The sequence below is a fragment of the Mandrillus leucophaeus genome, unplaced genomic scaffold (assembly GCF_000951045.1).
Source record: "Mandrillus leucophaeus isolate KB7577 unplaced genomic scaffold, Mleu.le_1.0 Scaffold338, whole genome shotgun sequence".
Taxonomy (NCBI): Eukaryota; Metazoa; Chordata; class Mammalia; order Primates; family Cercopithecidae; genus Mandrillus; species Mandrillus leucophaeus.
In genome coordinates, this window is record NW_012103565.1 from 1,500,238 (window position 1) to 1,519,918 (window position 19,681).

At 41.9% G+C, this 19,681-nt stretch overlaps 1 protein-coding gene across 1 annotated transcript in view; it reads left to right on the forward strand.

Moving 5' to 3' along the window:
* Window positions 1–19,681, forward strand: part of LOC105545768 (guanylate cyclase soluble subunit beta-2-like) — a 65,586-nt gene that overhangs the window by 21,731 nt on the left and 24,174 nt on the right. The window contains 7 exon segments of the mRNA XM_011988797.1: window positions 9,298–9,458; window positions 13,695–13,786; window positions 14,974–15,178; window positions 16,603–16,714; window positions 17,973–18,076; window positions 19,108–19,143; window positions 19,145–19,325. Of these exon segments, the coding sequence (XP_011844187.1) occupies window positions 9,298–9,458; window positions 13,695–13,786; window positions 14,974–15,178; window positions 16,603–16,714; window positions 17,973–18,076; window positions 19,108–19,143; window positions 19,145–19,325 (891 nt within the window).

Sequence of the window (19,681 nt, forward strand, 5' to 3'; positions counted from 1 at the left end):
AGAATGGAGGGTGGATTCTATTCTGTCACACCAGCTGTGTGACCTTGGGCTAGAATTTCATTGAGAGTTGATCTCCTGCAAAAGGAATAATACCTTACAGGGTTGTGGGAAGGAATGAATTAAACCAAATGACAAATGTAAGGCACTTAGCAACATGCATGGCACATATTGGGTGTTCGGTAAATGTCAGCTGAATGTTGAGTCTGAAGGAAGGACGGGGGTCTTTCTATGTTTTGTACCTCTGGATCCTGTCCCTTATAAGAAGAGACAGGCTTTGCTATTCACTTCAAATGGCCGTGGTAAAAAATTATGTTCTATGTGTACACAGGGAGGGGAACAACATACACTGGGGCCTGTCGTGGGGGTCGGGGCTAAGGAGAGCATTAGCCGATTTAGCTAATGCATGCTGGGCTTAATACCTAGGTGATGGGTTGATCCATGTAGCAAAGCACCATGGCACACATTTATGCATGCAACAAACCTGCACATCCTGCACATATACCCCAGAACTTAAAATAAAATAAAACGAATTATGGGCCAGGTGCCGTGGCTCATGCCTGTAATCCCAGCACTTTGGGAGACTGAGGTGGGTGGATCACCTGAGGTCAGGAGTTCAAGACCAGCCTGGGCAACATGGTAAAACCCTGTCTCTACTAAAAATGCAAAAAAAAAACAAAACAAAAAAAAAATTAGCCAGGCATGGTGGCGTGTCCCTGTAATCCCAGCTACTCAGGAGGCTTAGGCAGGAGAATCACTTGAACCTGGGACGTAGAGGCTACAGTGAGCCAAGATCGTGCCACTGCACTCCAGCCTGGGTGACAGAGCAAGACTCTGTCTCAAAAAAAAAAAAAAAAAAAAAAATGTTCTGAGCTCTCTGATTAGTGGTCAGCAAACTACATACAGACTAAGAGCCAGATCTGGGCCTTTGCCTGTTTGTGTAAATCAAGTTTTATTGGAACACAGCCATGCCCCTTTGTTTACACATCATCCGTGGCTACTTTTGTGTTACGTGGCAGGGCTGAGTAGCTGCACAAAGACCATATGACCTGCAAAGCCGAAAACGTTTACTATTTACTATCTGCCCTTTACAGGAAAAGTTTGTCATTTCAAGCTGTCAAGGGTAGATGCAGATCTTTTACAAGATTCTAAAACTATCTTTTAACCTAAGAACTGCTCTGGACTGAATTGTGCCCCCATGCCCCAAATTCATATTTGGAAATGGAGCCTTTGGGAAATAATTAGGTTGAGATGAACTCATGAGGGTGGGGCCCTCTTGATAGGATTGGAGCTCTTATAGGAGAGATACCAGAGCGCTGGCTCTCTCCCTCCCTGTCACATGGGGACATGGTGAGAAGGTGACCCTCTAACAAGCCAAGTAACCATGTTATCACCTTGATCTCAGACTTCTGACCTCCAGAACTCTGCGAAAATAAACATCTGTTGTTTAAGCCCCCCATCTATGGCATTTTGTCATGGTGGCCCTAGTGGACTAATATAAGAACTTGAGTCAGCTTGTATATCTCCAGAAAGAAATACTCTGTATATATCATATCACCCCAGTCCATTTTTGTGGCTGTCTGTGCTCATGTACATCAAACAGTGTGGCAGTACCTTCAGCAGTGAGATGCCATCACATACCTGCCCCATTGCCGTCACATTCCCAACCCAACCAACCTGTGTAGAGGCAGCAGCCAGTCTACAGACCAATGTGTGGGCTGGCCCACATCACCTCTCCACCGGAAGCCAGCGTACATCACTGTGGTTTCTCTCTGCCTAGCTTTGAGTGTCAGAAGTGTTTTCTTCTTGTCGTTTATTTCCATAACATCTATTGGCCTATATCTATCTGAAAGAGCAAATGAGTATGGCGAACGCAGTTTTCAAATAAGAAGTTGAGATGCAAAATCGAGTGAACACATGTATGAGATGTGGAATCAGGACAGCCCCAGGAAGCCCATGGTGATTCTCTATGTCTACAACGCCCGCGAGTCTGAGAGAGCAAGAGCAGGACCTAGCCAAAGGGAAAGCTACAGGAAGGACATTTTACTCTCTAACAAAATACACTGGTCAGTTGAAAATCCTCCCTTTGACAAAGGAAAAAGCATGCTTAGTCACCAGTAGCAAGGGCTTTGCTTTCCATGTGGGCTTCAGAATGCAATTTCCCTACCTTGAAGCAATTGCTGGTACTTTTCCAGACCGCTCTGCCACTGCATAGCTCTGTGCTTTCCAATTAGCATAATTCAGGAGGGGACCAGATGGCAGGTTGAGCACTGCATAAGGAATTGTTCTGTGTATGAATAAGTGCCTACTTAGTGTGTAAGTGGGTTATTAGTGATCTGAAGTGACAAAATTCAAAACAACACACAACAGCCATTTGGCACAGCTGTGTCCGTCTAGACTTTGCTTGCGAAGACACCCATAGTAAAATGTGTTTCAACAGTTAGCTATCAGCAAATGCCAGCAAGCCTCTCTGCACTCACATCTTTAAAAAGAAGAACAATATAAAATTGACAAAGTCTTGAAGCCAGGCATTGTAATGTTTGCTCTGCACCATACTCCTCTGAGGGTGGGACAAGTAACTCAGGCTGCGCAGCCAGCCACGAATGGAGACCTGAATTCAAGTCTGCTGATTGCAAGGCTGGTGCTTCATCCCGCAGACTGGAGGGGAAGTTGAGAATGTCTGGAGCAAAGGCTTTGGAATCAGACTGACCTGGATGAGCCCCCTGGCTACACCGGCTCCTGATAATGTAACCCGTGGCAAATGTTCCACTGGTTGTGCAGCAATGATACCTGTGACACTTTGCTCACCTTATTTGATTTCGCCTGTAGGACAACCACCCAGGGGGTTTCATCTGTCCTACAGACGAAATCAAATAAGGTGAGCAAAATGCCTGACACCCAGTGGGTACACAGCAAGGTACCTCACCCTATCCCTCCCCCCTCCTCGCCACCCAGTAGACACCTGGCCCTCTGCTGTGGCCCTGGTAGGGCTGACTACTCTGTTCCAAGGTTTGATGGGAACCAGGCAGATTCTTTTCTACCAGGCTTCAGTGGAACTGTTTCATCCCTGCACAGCACCACTTTCTGAGCTGCCTTAATCGACTTCCAGTTTATTTTTTCTCTATGCCTGAATAAACTTACTACTACTTCTGAAACCCAACCCTCCCAACTTAGAGTCTTCTTCCTCCTTGCAAACTATGGCATGGACACGGGTAGATGTTTCTTTCCTTCTCTCAAACTCCTCTTTCTCCCACTCCAAAATATTTCCCCATAAATTAACTCATGCCTGACATCAGTGATATAATTGGAGAAAAAGAGTATGTGAGATTCTGGCTCTTTTCAGGTATCTGAAGAGTAATCCTTTGAATACCAACGCTTTGGGGGAAAAATTACCACTTTTCAATGGAAAACTTTGTCAAAGGTAGAGCATGTACTTCCCTTTGCTGTCGAAGAGCATACGTTTTGCTGGGTGACTCAGGAAGGGTGCCATGAGGAATAGCTCTTGTTGCCTGTGACTTGGGTTGTGGGAGGTGGGCAGGGGTCTTGGCAAGTCTGACCCTGAGTGGGTTGTTTGCCTAGGAGGCTCTGCTTTGGTGGCTATGCTGTCCCTGGCCAGCCTCACTGCAGCTTCAACAGGTTCCCTCTGTCCCCGTGCCCTAGACAGCCCAACTCTACTCTTTCCAGTACCTTGAGCTGAAACCCAGCAAGAAGCAAATGTTTCCCAGTGACAAAGAAGACCCATGCTTGTTAAGTCAGAAAGTTTGAGTTCATGCAACATTCCAATGTAAAAGCTTGTTAGAAATCTCCACACCTGGGGAACCAAGTATAGAAGCTTTGTGACCATTGTTTCCTTCTGGAAAAAAGTCTTGGCTAGGTGCTGTAATCCCAGCACTTTTGGAGGTCAAGTCGGGTGGATCACTTGAGCCCAGGAGTTTAAGACCAGCCTGGGTAATATGGCAAAACCCCCATCTCTAGAAAAAATACAAAAATTACCCAGGCATGATGGCACAAATCTGTAGTCCCGGCTACTTAGGAGGCTGAGGCAGGAGGACCACCTGAGCCTGGGGATGTTGAAGCTGTGTGAGCCATGATGGCGCCACTGCACTCCAGCCTGGGCAACAGAGTGAGACCCTGTCTAAAAAATAAAAAAATAAAAATAAAAAAAACAACCAACCAAAAAAACCCCAAGTCTTTTATTTATTTAAAAAAACAAAAACAAAAACAAAAAACAACGTATTTTAACACACACACAAAAGTAGAGAGAATTGTGTACAGAAGCCCACATACCCTCCACCCAGCTTCACTAGTTAACAATATTTTGCCAATCTTATTTCATCTATTTGATTCCTCCACTCTTTTTCTGGTTTTATTTTTTCTGGAGTATTTTAAAGCAATTACCAGGTTTCTCACAATTTCATTCATAAATATTTCAGTATGAGTCTCTAACAAGATAAAGACATTAAAAATATACTGATAATGCCCCGATTATAACTAACAAAATTCATAGCATTACAGATGCCTGGGCTGCAGGTGTATTTCAGCTGGCCATGGATAAACGTGATCTTTATCGTCTTATTATGTAAGATTCTCTATGGTCTTTTCAGAGCAATCAACAGAAACTTTTTTACTTTGACATAATTTCAAACTTGCGAAAGGCTTACAAGAATAGTACAAAGAATTCCCATGTAGTCTTTATCCATATTCCCCAAATGTTGACATTTTACCATATAGTGTCTATCCTTCTCTTCATATCTAGATTTATACTTTTTTCTTGAAATTGTTAGTATATTGCAAATGTGGTGCCTTTTTGTCCTTAAAAATTCTCTTAAATAACTACAGTACAACAATCAAACTCAGGAAATGAACATGGGTATAGTGCTATTATCTAATCTATAGAACTTATTGAGATTTTTCCAATTGACCCAATGATGTCCTTCAGAGCAAAAGAAAATCCTGGATCATGTCAGTTATCATGTCTCTTCAGTACTCTTTGGCTTGGAACAGTTTCTGAGTCTCTTTATGTTTTATAAAATTGGTATCTTTGGAAAGTTCTGGTCAGACATTTTGCAAAATGTCCCTCAATTCAGGATTATCTGATATTCCTCATCATATAATTCAGGTTATGATTTCTTGGCAGGAAGATCACAGACGTGATCTTTTGTCCTTCCCAGTTTATCATATCAGGAGGCATATTGCATTGATCTGTCCTATTATTAGTGAGGCTAACCTTGATCACTTGATTTACTTAGAATTTGCCAGCTTTCTCCACTGTAAAGTTACCTTTTCCCTTTGTAATTAGTATCTTGTGAGAAGATACTTTCAGATTATGCAGATATCTTGTCATTTCTCAAACTCCCTCTTTCATAATTTTAGTATTTATTTGTGATTTTTGTCTGAATCGATACTTATGATGGAAGTCAAATAGTAATTTTCTAAAATATTATTCCTTTTGTTTTCATTGAGTTTCTATAAGAAAGAATTTCCCCCTCTCCCCCATATTTTTATTTACGTATTTCAATGTAGATTTGTGATTCTTATTTTTTAAAAACAGGCTGTAATCCTTTCCTTTTATTATTTATTTTGATGCTCAAATTCTGCAAGAGTTAGCCAGTGCAGCCTCCCTAAACTGGCCCCTGTGTCCTTTTGACATGTCCTCATTATTCTTTGATCACTTCTTTACCTTCTTCATAACAAGATGTTATGGGCTGATCTCATCCTTTCCCTGCCCCAGCCCTTGAAGCTGCCATTTCTCCAAGGCCCTGATTCCTTTTACAGGAGAAGGGCATTTAAAAACTAAGATCTAGACGTTAGGCAACCCCACTGCTACTGGGGTGTCACTGCTTTTAGGCCCTCTTAGTGGACAGTGCTGGAAAATAGATGTCATATACACACACCCACCCACACACACACACATACACACATACACACATCCATCTCTCTCTATATATACATATAATATATGTTTTATATAATATTATATGTCTAAAATTTATAAAATATATAAACATATTAGATACATAATATATTAGATATATATATATCTAAAACCATGATAGATTTCATTGTCTTATTATGTTAGATTTTCTAATCCAGAGGCACAGGGTTCATTCTAGTCTTCTCCTTTCCATAATTGTAACTTCGTTCTCAGATAGTGAAAAACCTGGCTCCCACTATCCACAATGTATTACTTGTTCAGAACATAGTTTCAGAATTGCTAACCCACACTGCTGTGAAAAGGAAGCCTACTAACTGCTGTAAAATATTTGTTTAAAGTTCTTTTTGCTTTTGGCCTGAGGACACAGTAGTGTAAATACTATATTCAAATATTACTGGGTTAATTTTTTTCCTGGGTAATTATGTTATTCAAAACTGTTCTGTTGAAATGCTGTTCTGTGAATTTGTTTCTGTTTGTATTCCATCTTAGGGGTTTTCTCTATCCTTGTTGATCTTATATTTTATTTGTTTTAAGCATATGAAACATTAACATGACCCCCCAAACCAGAACTGTTCAAAAAGTTATGCTCAGAAAAATGTCGTTTTCCCCAACTCCACAATTTTTCTAATCTTTCCACCCCATTCCCTACCAATGTCCTGTAGGTAACCAATCTCAATAGATCCAGGTTTATCCTTCAGGTGTTTAATTTTGCACAAGTAAGCAGATAGATGATTATTTCCTTGTTTTCCCTTCTTTCTTACATGAAAGAATACTAAGCATAGCATAAATTGTCCCCTGCACTATCAAAAAACATTTTAAGGCACTTTAGTTTAGTTCTTTCTTGCAGTTTCTAACTATTTCTTATATATCTTGGATCATCTGTGACTTAGCAGGCTCTTAGAATCTTAAATACACTGAGGTGAAACTGTATAAAAGACTAAGACAGGTGTTGATTTTTTTAAAAAAGTGGGCTTTATTCTCTGCTGGACAAGCATTCTCAACTAATAATTCTAGAAAAAGCTCCAAACCCATTACAGGTGGAAAACACCACGCTCAAACCCCAGATCCTTGTTTCAGAAACAGTTCCTCTCTCAGCCAGATGTCCTTTCCTGTTAACAGAGCTGGTCATCCACAAACAAAATAACCAGAGCCTGGAACAAACAGCTTCATGGATTTTTGTAAGTTTAAAGATTTAAAAGTCAAACAGGCAGTCTTTTACCCAAAGCTGCCACTCTCACTTGAATATAACTTTGCTTGGCTTACAGGCAGCCCAGTCCTCCTGGCAGAGGTTCTTGGGAGAAGGGGGCCCACTGGGACCCCTGCTTTTCCTGGCAGGTAACAGGATGCACCTGCTCAGAGCTCCAGCCGCCAGGATGCACAGCACAGCTGTTTTTTCTTAGTCTGAATAAGCTAGATTTAAAGGTAACAGAGGGATGGAAGCAGGAGAGCAGAAGGACAATTCCCCATCTGTCTGTTTACCTTTTAGCAGTTCTCCTCCCAGAGACTCAAGCATTGGAAAGGAACGTGGTAGAATTTGTCTCAGATCCCCTAGGGGTTAGCAGGTGGCCCCTGAATACTGGTATAGATAAGCCAGCCTGCAGCCAGCCAGGATGCACCCACAAGCAAAGAATCCAACGGAGGCAATTAACACAGGCCATTACTACTGGCTCCTTTACCATCCCAAGCTTTGTCTACATTCAGATCGGTCTAATCAATTTTTGGAAAATATGTGTAACTCATCTTGGAAAATATGTACAACTCATCTCTGACAAAACTAGACCAATTCAGTGGGGACTCTATCCTGCTCAGATTAGAGAACAATGATCTGCCCCATGGTCTGGCTGTGGATTATGAGCTGTAGGGAAACTGCTCTTCAGACCATCCTAGGAAGCAAGCAGGGGCTGGAGAGTGCTCAGACCTCCTTGGTCTGTCCTCTGTAGGATTTAGCCATGGATAGCTCATGAGACCTGGAATGTCCCTTGCTGTGAATTTCAAATCCAGCCAGAGCATCATAGAGTTTTTCAAGGATGTAACCACAGATACTGGTGATGGTGAGCTCTTCAGGCCTTCCATAAACCTGGGCAGTACAGACATTTGCCCCAGCCCCCAGGACTTACATGTGTCACAGCCCCATTGTAAATAAGAGGGCGTTTCTCACAGGAACTCCAGACCAGCAGCATGGATGGATGCCCTCTCTCCCGTGTCAATGATGCCAATGTATAAGCAGCCCTTGCCTTGGGGAGACTCCCTGCTTCTCTCATTGCTGCTTCAGAGGCTGGGGGATGTGGTACAAAAAGCGCTGAACTTAGAGTTGGAGCCTCTTCAACAAATCTGGCCTCTGCAACTCTATGTGACTGGAGTCAATTCACAAAGATGACTCAGCCCCCATAGTCTCAGCTGTAAAAAGGACATGATAATAAGGTTAGCTACCTTATAAGAGCTGGGCAAACATTGAGTAACAGAACCATAATTAATGTGTGTTGTCAGAACTATAAAATATTCTTTTAAAATGTTTGCTGTCTCTCCCATAAAGTGGACACTTGCCCACTGTCTATTCCAACAGTGCAGCCAGGGGAGCGGGGAGGTGAGCAGCAGTCCCAGCTAACGCCGCAAATCTACCTCCAGGTGTTCATCAGTCACCTACGCTGTGTTTAGCACAGAAAACATGTAGGATCAGGTTGCTTCTCTCCAGAATTACCATGAATTAGGAAGAAAAAAATGCAACATTTAGGAAGAGAGAATTCCGTGTGACCTGGACCTTTCAGAGAAATCTTTATGGAGAATAGAATGTGAACACTGGGCCTCACAGGGAGGCCAGGATCTGATGAGGTCAAGAGAGAAAGGAAATGTCACTGCAAGTATTTGGTATCATCTTTGTGGTAAATCAGGATCCTATAGCCTTGAAGGCATAGGTTTTTCACTGTGTATTAGTTATTTCTCAGAGACATCCTTGTAGTCTTGTTAGAGACTGTTACATTTAAAGATGTGGGAGGTGTTGGGGGTGATCGTGGAGTGCCGTGCCCTCCCCACCCGGAGTGAAGCTTGTTCTGGGTACTGGCTTCAGCAGCTAAGCAGGTATGGCATCTCTGCATCCCCTTCTTGACTTTGAGGAAATATTTGTCATGGAGACTCATGTTTTACAAGCACCTACCCAGTGCCAGGCTGCACTGGGCTCCTCACAAAGGCCCCATGACATCAATGTGGTTATTGGCATTTTACTGATGAGGCAAGTGACGGCTTAGAGAGTAGCTCAATAGTGTCACACAGCCAGGATGTGAACCCTCTGGAAATAAATGAAGACCACGCAAAGGACAACACACACCTCCCAGGGGATTTATTTAGGGGCTATACTTTGGTTTCTACAGGTGTCTCCATGGAAGCCATCCTGAAACTCTTTGGAGAATACTTCTTTCAGTTCTGTAAGATGTCTGGCTGTGACAGGATGCTACGGACACCGGGAGGAAATCTCATGGAGTTTATTGAAAACCTGGATGCCCGCCACAGTTACCTGGCAATCTCTTATCAGGTGAGGTCACTTGAGTCTGGTCTTGGCTGCCCAAGAGGAAGCAAATACTGTGGTAGTCCTGGGCCAGCTCCTGCCTCCCCCTACAGAGGTGCAGTTGTAGGAGAACCCTCCCACCTGCAGAATCCTTGGTACCTGGTATTGGTGGGCCCGGGAATTCTTTTTGGAAGAGAATGAAAAAGAAACACCTGCTGGCCACTTTTATAAACTGGCTCACAAAAACCGAAGGGATGGCCTTTTCAGATAGGGTGTGGTGTTGATTTGGAAGTAAATCCTGGAGACTGATTACAATTGGAACAAAGGCTGGAAAACAGTCAGGTTTCAGTGCATTTGCAAAAGCTCTCCTAAGGTTTCCTGGCCAGGATGGAGCTGATAAATTGCATATGCAGCCAGATTCATGTTATTCATGTATCAGAAGGGAAGATTTGACAGGGCTAAGAGCCAGAATCAGAAACCATCCAACTCTGATTAACCCATGGGTGACCAACTGAGGTGTTAGGAAACTAATTTCCCTACCGGGATATGCCCTCCTGGAGTTCTTTCCTTGGGTTTCTTGTTTGTAGAGATCACTAGAAATTCAAACATCTATTTTCTCTTTTATTTTTTAGACAAGAAAAGGTGAAAGAGGATTTATATATATCATAATAATAGTTTATTACTTTAGAGAAAATAGTTTAATTTTAGGGCCTTTATACTTCACCGAGATCTTCCTTCGCCATTTCTATACTGGTGTTCATATCCACCCTTTCAGGGTTGTCATGGGGACAAAATGGGATTGTGGATGTTAAAAAGCCTCAGCAACCCTTACACTCCCCATAGACGATACATGGGAAAAGTATTATTTTCTCCATTTTTCGTATAAGGAATCAGAGGCTTGGAAGCCTTAACTGACTTCAATTACGAGTCATGCATAGTTGGGCATGAATAGCCAGGCCTGTCCTATTGTTATCATGTGAACTACTCAAGGGTAGAGGGAGTGGAAAGAGCCCTGCTTATGGGGTCAGATGGGCCCACGAGGCTGTCCCACTGGCTCTACAACTTAACAGCTGTGCGATTCTGGCAAGTTAGTTGCCGTCTCTGAATCTCAATGTATTTTATTTAATAATATTTATTGGGTGACCAATATTTATTGAGTGAGAGTATGTATCAAGCACTTTTTAAGGTATTGGACACAAACAGAGACAAAAAGAAATAAGTAGGGAAAAAAATAACCTGCCTCATAGCAATATGTGGATTACGAGAGATAAGATGTAAAAGTCTCTAGCATTGTAATCAGTCCAGAAAAATCAGCTTTCCATAAATAAATAATAACTGCATTCCTTCCCCTTTCTTTTCTCTCTGTTCAACATGGCCAGTTTAGTAACTACGATAATTTGCATGACAACTTCCTTTCAATTTCTTAGCTAAAGCACAACAATCAGGATATAAAGAAATACAGTTAGGCCCTTTTAATATTTTTTATAATACATATATTTTTTATTCTATGATCTTTTTTTCCTTTGCTTTTTTATAATTTCAATTTTTTGAAAAAGACTCAGAGGGTACATACGCAGGCTTTTTACATGGGTATATGGCATGATGCTGAGGTTTGGGTATGATTCATCCTGACACCCAGGTAGTGAACATAGTACCCAATCGACCCCCATCCCCTCTTCCCTCCTCTAGTAGTCCCCGGTGTCTGTTGTTGCCATCTTTATGTTCATGTGTATTCAATGTTTAGCTCTCACTTATAAGTGATGCTACAGAAGCAATAGAATAGAACTTCTCTGGTAGTATTTGAGGACATTTTGCATATAATGAGATAAATAAAATATTTAAATATTATAATATACAAGTTGGAAGAAGATACATGCAATGATACCTAACAGCTATATAGTGCTTTATTCTGGGCAAAGTATTATAGATTGTCTCTTCAGGCAAAAATAACAAATTAAGATAATGTTGACTTTTTTTGTGTCTCTCTAATAATTTGGCAGTGCCTTTGAGGCATACATTTCTGGTTATAACTGAGCCTTTAATCTTCTTATGCTTTAGCTAACCTTTATTGACTGCTAATTATGAAGCAGGTGTTGGGCTAAGTAATGTGTCAACATTGACTTATCTTCCTGATGCCATTAGAGTTGGCAGTCTTATTTTTCCTATTATGCAGATGAGAAAACCGAGGTCCAGAAAGGTCAAGTAACTGTCCCCAAATCACCCAGGCATGGTGGCTGAGCTGGATCCAAACCCACACATGTCAAATATCACACGGCTTTAGGTGTACAGCCTTATATCTGGGCTTTCTATTCTGTTCTGCAATGTTACCTAACAGCTATACAGTGCTTTATTCTGGGCAAAGTATTATAGATTGTCTCTTTAGGAAAAATTTTTTTTATTCTGTTATTCTTTGCCCTGATTCTCCACTTTTAAAAAGCCCTATTTGAAGCAAGAAATAAAAGTATAAGAAATGAAAGTATAAAAGTACAAGAAATAACTATATTATTTAGAGACTTAGTGACATTGACCAGAAGAACTAAAAGCACAAACTTTTGGAAGTGTCTCTGGGCAGGGGCTAAGGAGTGAGGGGCATGAAACAGGATCACGTGGACTTTCTTTCAGGCCTCTGTATTCTGTTACTTTGTTTTCACTATGTAGGATTTGGATATAATTTTTAAATTAACTGTTAACTTCCTATTTTATTGATGCTTTTTATATGTGCTGCCTCAACTACTCTTTACATTTTGTCAAGATGTAAACACACATACATACAAATAAATATATATACTTTAGATACACACTTTTGGAATTATAAAAAAAAAATAGTATTTGAGGGCTGGGCATGGTGTCTAATGCCTGTAATCTTAGCACTTTTGGAAGCCGAGGTGGACAAGATCATTTGAGCCTAGGAGTTTGAGACCAGCCTGGGCAATGCAGCAAAGCCCCCATCTCCACAAAAAAAAAAAAAAAAAAAAAATAGCTGGGCATGGTGGTGGCGTGCCTATAATCCCAGCTACTCAGAAGCCTGAGGTGGAAAGATCACTTGAGCCTAGGCAGCAGAGGCTGCAGTGAGCCATGATCGTGCCACTGCATTCCAGCCTGGGCAACAGAGTGTGATTCTATCTCAAAAAAAAAAAAAAGATAAAAAAGTATTTGGGGAAAAAAAAGAAACCCATTTTAACTAACAACCTTTCACCATGGAAGACGACAAAGATCTTGGAAGGAACCCATCTCCTTTACCTATTCCCTCATGGCCAAAAGCTGTGTGTCCAGGGTACTGAACTGTCTACTAACTAGCTAGAGACTCCCCCAGGCAAAGTCTCTATTCTTCTTTCCTGGTATACATCTCATTTACTGTGAAATGATACGTACTTGAATGTCAACATTTCTGGAGAAAGGGGATCTCTTCTGATGTATCCTTGAAGGTTCTACTTTTTTTTTTTTTTTTGAGATCGCTCTGTCTGTCACCCAGGCTGGAGTGCAGTGGCGCCATCTCGGCTCACGGCAACCTCCGCCTCCTGGGTTCAAGCGATTCTCCTGCCTCAGCCTCCCGAGTAGCTGGGACTACAGGCATGTGCCACCATGCCCGGCTAATTTTTTCATATTTTTAGTAGACGGGGTTTCACCGTGTTAGCCAGGATGGTCTCGATCTCCTGACCTCGTGATCTGCCTGCCTCGGCCTCTCCGAGACTGGGATTACAGGCACGAGCCCACCGCGCCCGGCGGAAGGTTCTATTTTCTAAATGTTCAAATTGACATCACAGATGACATTATCCTTTCAGAACAAGAAATGGTTTAATTCTACTTGCAAATTCTCTGATTCCCTGATGTGTTGGAAAGTGAAGATGCCCATGGTCACTTGGTCACAGGCCAAGTGTGGTGGAAACTCACTAAGGCTTCCTGTTACCAGCAGACAGCTGCTTTTGGAATATGGGTAGAAACAGCATGGCACGGTGCAAAGGCTCATTTGGGAATCAAATGTTGTTCTACCATTAACCTCGGTTTACCTTCCCTGAGCCTCAGTTTCTTCCTCTTAACATGGAACTACTACTTGCCATATAGGGTTGTTTAAAGTATAGTAGGTATAGTATAAAATTCCTGACATACAGGAGCAGAAATAGTGGGAATTTTTATGTGATTGGAGAGAGGGTTGGGATATAGTGCCGTAGGATGTAATGGATAAATACTATTGTTTCACAAAGCCTCAAAAGCGTAATTTACACAATTTGTGTCCACTGGGAAAAATGTGTGTCTTTTAATTAGAAGATGCATGCACCATCGTTTCGTGTGGAGAGAGGAGCAGATGGAAACATGTTTCTCCATTACTACTCAGATAGAAGTGGTCTGTGCCAATTGTACCAGGTATGGAAATGGCTTAGCTGACTGCAGAGCTATGGAGCTTCTGAAGTGAGGAAAGTTTCCCCACAGATTCTCCAGGATGGCTAATAGCTGGCTACGGGTAAGAAGTTAAAACTCTCTTAGAATGTGTGACTTCATATCATCTTGACCACTGCTCCCAAAGTCCTTGAGCTTTTAAAATGTTTCCAAAATTCCACAAAAATGAATAATTTGTATTTTTCTTTCAACATTTTAAATTATACAGGTTTTTACATAGCTGTGATAATTCTGCATATATTATTTTGTATCAACTCTTTATTTGCATTTAGCATTGTAGAAAAAGCATGTTTCCACATAATCTTTAAAACCACATATTAAATGGCTGAATGATATTCCATATTGTAATTATCTAAACTAATCTCCTATTATTAAATTTTCCATTGATACTAATCTTTTGCTTTTGTAAACAATGCTATCATGAACATCTTCATGCATGCTTTCCATATATATATATATATATGTTTGTTTGTTTTTTTTTTGAGATGGAGTCTCGCTCTGTCCCCCCAGGCTGGAGTATAGTGGAGTGATCTCGGTTCACTGCAAGCTCCACCTCCTGGGTTCACGCCATTCTCCTGCCTCAGTCTCCCGAGTAGCTGGGACTACAGGCGCCCGCCACCGTGCCTGGCTGATTTTTTGTATTTTTAGTAGAGATGGGGTTTCACTGTATTAGCCAGGATGGTCTCGATCCCCTGACCTCATGATCCACCCGCCTCGGCCTCCCAAAGTGCTGGGATTACAAGCATGAGCCACCGTGCCCGGCGCTTTCCCTGTATTTTGTATATAACCCTGGGATAGTGCCCAGAGGAACACTTTTAAAAACTTGATCCTTAAATCTTTTACAACTGAATTTTGCTTACATTATCTCTAGGTTTATTTGTTTGTTTAATGAGTTAAATGCCTACCTGAAATAACAAACAAATGAATAGATGCCAAACTAGAAATTAAAGTGGCATGGATATATTTGGTATCCAAACATGTATAACTTCAGTCTCTGCATATTTTTATTTAATTGGTTGTTGCTGATGTCTGATTTAAAGCAGGGCCTGGGCTTGGTGAACTTCAAAATATTCATCAGAAGTTTTACAATTTGATTATTTTATGATTTTTGCTGATAAAATTGCCTTCGGCCATCCCTCAACAATAGGTGTCCTTCTGCTGCAGGTATCATTGAGGCTGTGGCCAAAGACTTCTTTGACATTGAGGTAACCATGGACATTCTTGACATGAATGAAGAAGTGGAGAGGACAGGGAAGAAGGAGCATGTTGTATTTCTGAAGGCTTACAGGAAGATGAGAAAGGCAAAGTCAAAAAGGCTACAAGACAGTCAGGGCATCGAGAGAGACCAAGAGGTACTGGGTTTGCTATGCCTTTAGAAAGAACAGTTGCACTTAAGTAGAGCTATCAGTCTTGGAAAAATCTATGCAAACAACAGAATCAACTGGACCTTTGAATTTTTTGTTTTTGTGTTTTACATTTTCCTTTAAGTTCTGGGTTACATGTTTTGAATGTGCAGGTTTATTACATAGGTATGTATGTGTCATGATGGTTTGCTGCACCTATCAACCCGTCATCTAGGTTTTAAGCCCTACATGCATTAGGTATTTGTCCTAATGCTCTCCCTCTCCTTGTCCCCCATCCTCTGACAGGCCTCAGTGTGTGATTCTCCTCTCCCTGTGTCCATGTGTTCTCATTGTTCAACTCCCACTTATGAGTGTCTATAGCTATACCACCCTGAATATGACTGATCTTGGAAGCTAAGCAAGGTTGGTCCTGGTTAGTGCTTGGATGGGAGACTGACTGGACCTTCTAATAGTGGAATTAAGGCAGAGCTTCTCAATTTTGACACAACTGACATTTTGAACCAGATAATTCTTTGGTGTTGATAGTGTGTCTTTTACATTATAGTGTCCTTAGCAGCATCCCTGGTCTTTTCCTACTAGTAGAACCTCATCCCTTCATTTGTGGCACAAAAAGAAAAAAAAAAAGAAAGAAAGAAAGAAAGAAAGAAAAAGAAACGTCTGCTGGCATTGCCAAGTGTCCGCATAGTGGGGGTAATGGATAAAATCATTCCCAGTTGAGGATTACTGGGTTAAGGTTAAGTGGATATATACTGGGAAGCATTCTGGAATGTACCTGAGCCTGGAAAATTGTCCACCTGTAAGAATAACCATATGAAGGATTTGAAATTTGAACTTGATGGCTTTTTTTTCAATCCTCCTCAAATAAATTGATCTTTCCAGTCTTCAGAGCCCACTTCTGCAGCTGGAACCATTCATAGGTCCTGAGTCAACTCAAGACCCTGTACTTGGCCACCTCAGTTGCACCTGGTAGGGTGACCATTACCTGCTTAGGTTACCACATGCATTAGGTGAACAGCTCTCCATGACCATAGCTTGTGAAAATACTCAGATTAGGATTAGTCTGTGATTCCTTAGAGTATTTTCAAAGTCCACCTCAGAGTCTGTTCACTGCAGAATCTTCAACCACAGGAAGAAATGTTCGTGCATGATTTTCTTGCCAGATAGCATCTTAGTTCTGTCTTGAGATTTTCTAAAAAGTTATGGCTTTCTTTGATAGAGAAACAGTATGAGGACTAATTTGATTTAAAAATATCGGAAATGCTAAAATCTTGGTAGAATTGGTCTTGTAAGCCCTCATGCTGTTCCTCTGGCCATGGCACAGTTCCTTAGTTAAAGGTGGACCCCATCACAGCAAATGGGGTTTGTGCTTCTCCAGTCATGTGACCAGGTGCCTATCTCCCTGCCATCTGCAGGCCCTCCAGGCAGCTTTCCTCAGGATGAAGAAGAAATATTTGAATGTTTCTGCTTGTCCTGTGAAAAAATCCCACTGGGATGTTGTGAGAAGCATAGTCATGTTTGGAAAAGGTAAGTGAGTGGTTCTCCCAAGCTCAGCTCTGAGATCAGAAAGACTGCCTGATTCTCAGGAGTACCTGCCAGTATACACTGACGGGGCCAAGCCCTCTGTGATTATCATGGCACTAGTTTCCGCAACACTTGGATTTGGCGGCCATGGTTTTTAACTTTAAAATGCCAGACTCTAATTGTCCTTCCATTGCCTCTCATTATTTGTGCTGGGTCACATGGGGACATCGTCTCTCCTGTCCTAAGAAAAAGTTTTTGGAGACACAATTGGAATCACTCCCAACAGGTGATGGGTGGAAAGAAGGAAGATGAGCACTGATGTGCCATCAGGAACAATGAATTTTCCACAGCTCCTCTTCTGCAGTCAGGCCTTCTCCATTTGGACACATTTCTGGACTGGAGATCTATGGATAACAGCCTTAGTCACCCAGCAAGGCCACTAGATCAAGAGCCAAGAAAGCAAGTTTCTGGCTCTGTGCCTAAGGAGCTGTGTGACCCTGGACAAGAGTCTCCATCTTCTCATTTGCAAAATGCAGGCATTAGGCTTGCTAAGGTAGCCCCGTGGGCACTGAGCCGGTCTAACGATTAGCACCTAACGCCTGAGTCTGAATAAGGGCTCTGATCCACTGGGAGAAGGGAGTTAGGGTGCTCTGTGTCACGGCTCAATGGGCCAGGTGACACGCATCTGGGAGAAGGTCTGCAGGGCTCAAAGGGCTGCATTTTGCGTCCTTCAAGCCATGGCAAGTGAGTCAAACATGCAATTGACATCCTTTGTCTAGGAGATTTTCATATCAAAAAGGCTCCATTTCGAATCTCTACCCCCTGCCAAATAGGACTGTTGGTTAAATTTTCACGTGCCACCCAAAACTGTCAGTCTAAAAAGCTCCATGGCAAATGTCCCTGATGCTGGGCCCGGAGCACACGCTCTGCTCTGCTGGCTCATTGTCTGGCTGTCACCATTTCAATGCCGACTCTGTGTTCATGGCGAGACGTACTCAATTGGCCCAGAAACTCTTCAGCGGCAGGCAGAAACTTGGCAGGGGGCAGAAGGGCTTCTCAACCTGGTAGCAAGTTTTCTGTTTGTTTTAATTTGGAAGAAGAATTGCCGTGGCCATCTGGAGATGCTGAGGGAGCCCATGCAAAAGAAGTAGGATTGCACTTTGCTTGTGAAACACTTAAGATACTATCCCTATCCTGAGCTCTGCTCTGTGCAAGGGTGGCGGCAGGAGCTGCTTCTCATCAGCACTTTCTCTACGTCCAGGGCATCTCATGAATGCCTTTGAGCCCATTTATCCTGAGAGACTCTGGATTGAAGAGAAGACATTCTGCAACGCTTTTCCTTTCCACATTGTATTTGATGAATCAGTAAGAGACTCTTCCCTAAATAGTTTGGGACTGGGGCTAAGCCAGGGAAGTGAGCATGATTTATAGTCCTTCATGAACAGTGGAGATTTTCAAGTCCCTGAGAAATCCCCAGGACTTGGGAGACTAGGGTCTACCCTGGCAGGACTATTGATTTCCTTTTCGTATTGTGGTATCCTCCAGAATCCAGAATGCAGGAGCTTCTTGATAGGGTAGAAAGGGAGGTTTGAACTAGTAAAAGCATGGGAAAGTTTACCATTAGAAAAAAGGGGAAAAGGAAGTGACACTAAAATTCACTACATAAACAGACAGCAGAACACAATCAGTAGCAATGATAGGGTGGAATTCTACCCGTGAATTCTTCCCATCCTTGTGGCCACCAGGTATGTCTCCATCCCACCCAGCTTCACATTCTGCATCTTGAACATGGGGAAAGGGTCATACCAACTCAAGCCACTGCTCTGTGAGAGTTGTGAGCATAACTATTTAAGTTTGATTGTTAATCCATTTCCATGGATAAAATATATGTCAACTGAATTGATTAGGAACTCATTAAAAGGACACCTATTTTACTTCCTCCTTCTGTGTGTTCACTGGTGATAGCAGTGAAAGGCATCTCCCCACCTCCCTGATGAATTTCTTCATCCAGACCTGGGTAATAGATCCAATGCTATAGAATTTGCTAGTTTCTTCATTAGCAAATGATAGAGAGAGAGAGAGAGAGAGAGAGAGAGAGAGAGAGTTGTCTCAGAGCTAGGGAGGAACTATTAGCCCAATAGAGAGCTGTAACCTCATTTCTCTTTAGTCAGAAATAAGCCTCTGAGCACTCTCATACTATTCTTTTCTCTTTCAGACATTAGCACAGATTTGATTGTTTCAAAAAAAATTATTACTTCCATGATGTTGATTCCATTACTGACCCCCTTTCCCGACAGTGAGCCACAGAACATGGCTAGAACGTTATTTCCAAGGGGAAGTTTATGGGGAGGGGGGTCGCCTTCTATTCCTGTCTTATATCTGTCTTCTGTGGATAGCTACAGGTAAAGCAAGCTGGAGTGATCATTCAGAAGTTACGTGCCAGGACTCCAAACCCAGAAGATTCAACTGGATAAGTATTTCTCCATCATTCATCCTCAAGTTACCTTCAACATTTTCAGCATCTGCAAATTTATCAACAGTCAATTTGTCCTGAAGACACGAAGAGAAATGATGCCTGTAGCATGGTAAAGTCAGACCACACTCAAATTTCGAGGTAATCACTCACTCCTTTCCTGTTGCTCCCTGCCTGTTTGAGAGATTGATCAGAAAGGGAAGACGCAAAGTTTTCCAATTTCCTAAAAAGTGGGATAGGGGCTACGTTGAGAACACATTTTCTTTTTTCTGACCTTTCCACTTGACTTGATCTATAAAGAATGTATTTTATTTCCTCAACCATCTCTGGTTTAGACGTAAACTATATATGTAATATAGTTACATACATAATTATAAAATTATATACATTATGTAATTACAAAATTCTGATGTTACCAAAATTTTCAGAATGCATGAGGTATTACTGGTATTAAATTAATGTCCGTATTTTATGTAGTAACATGATCATCTAATTCA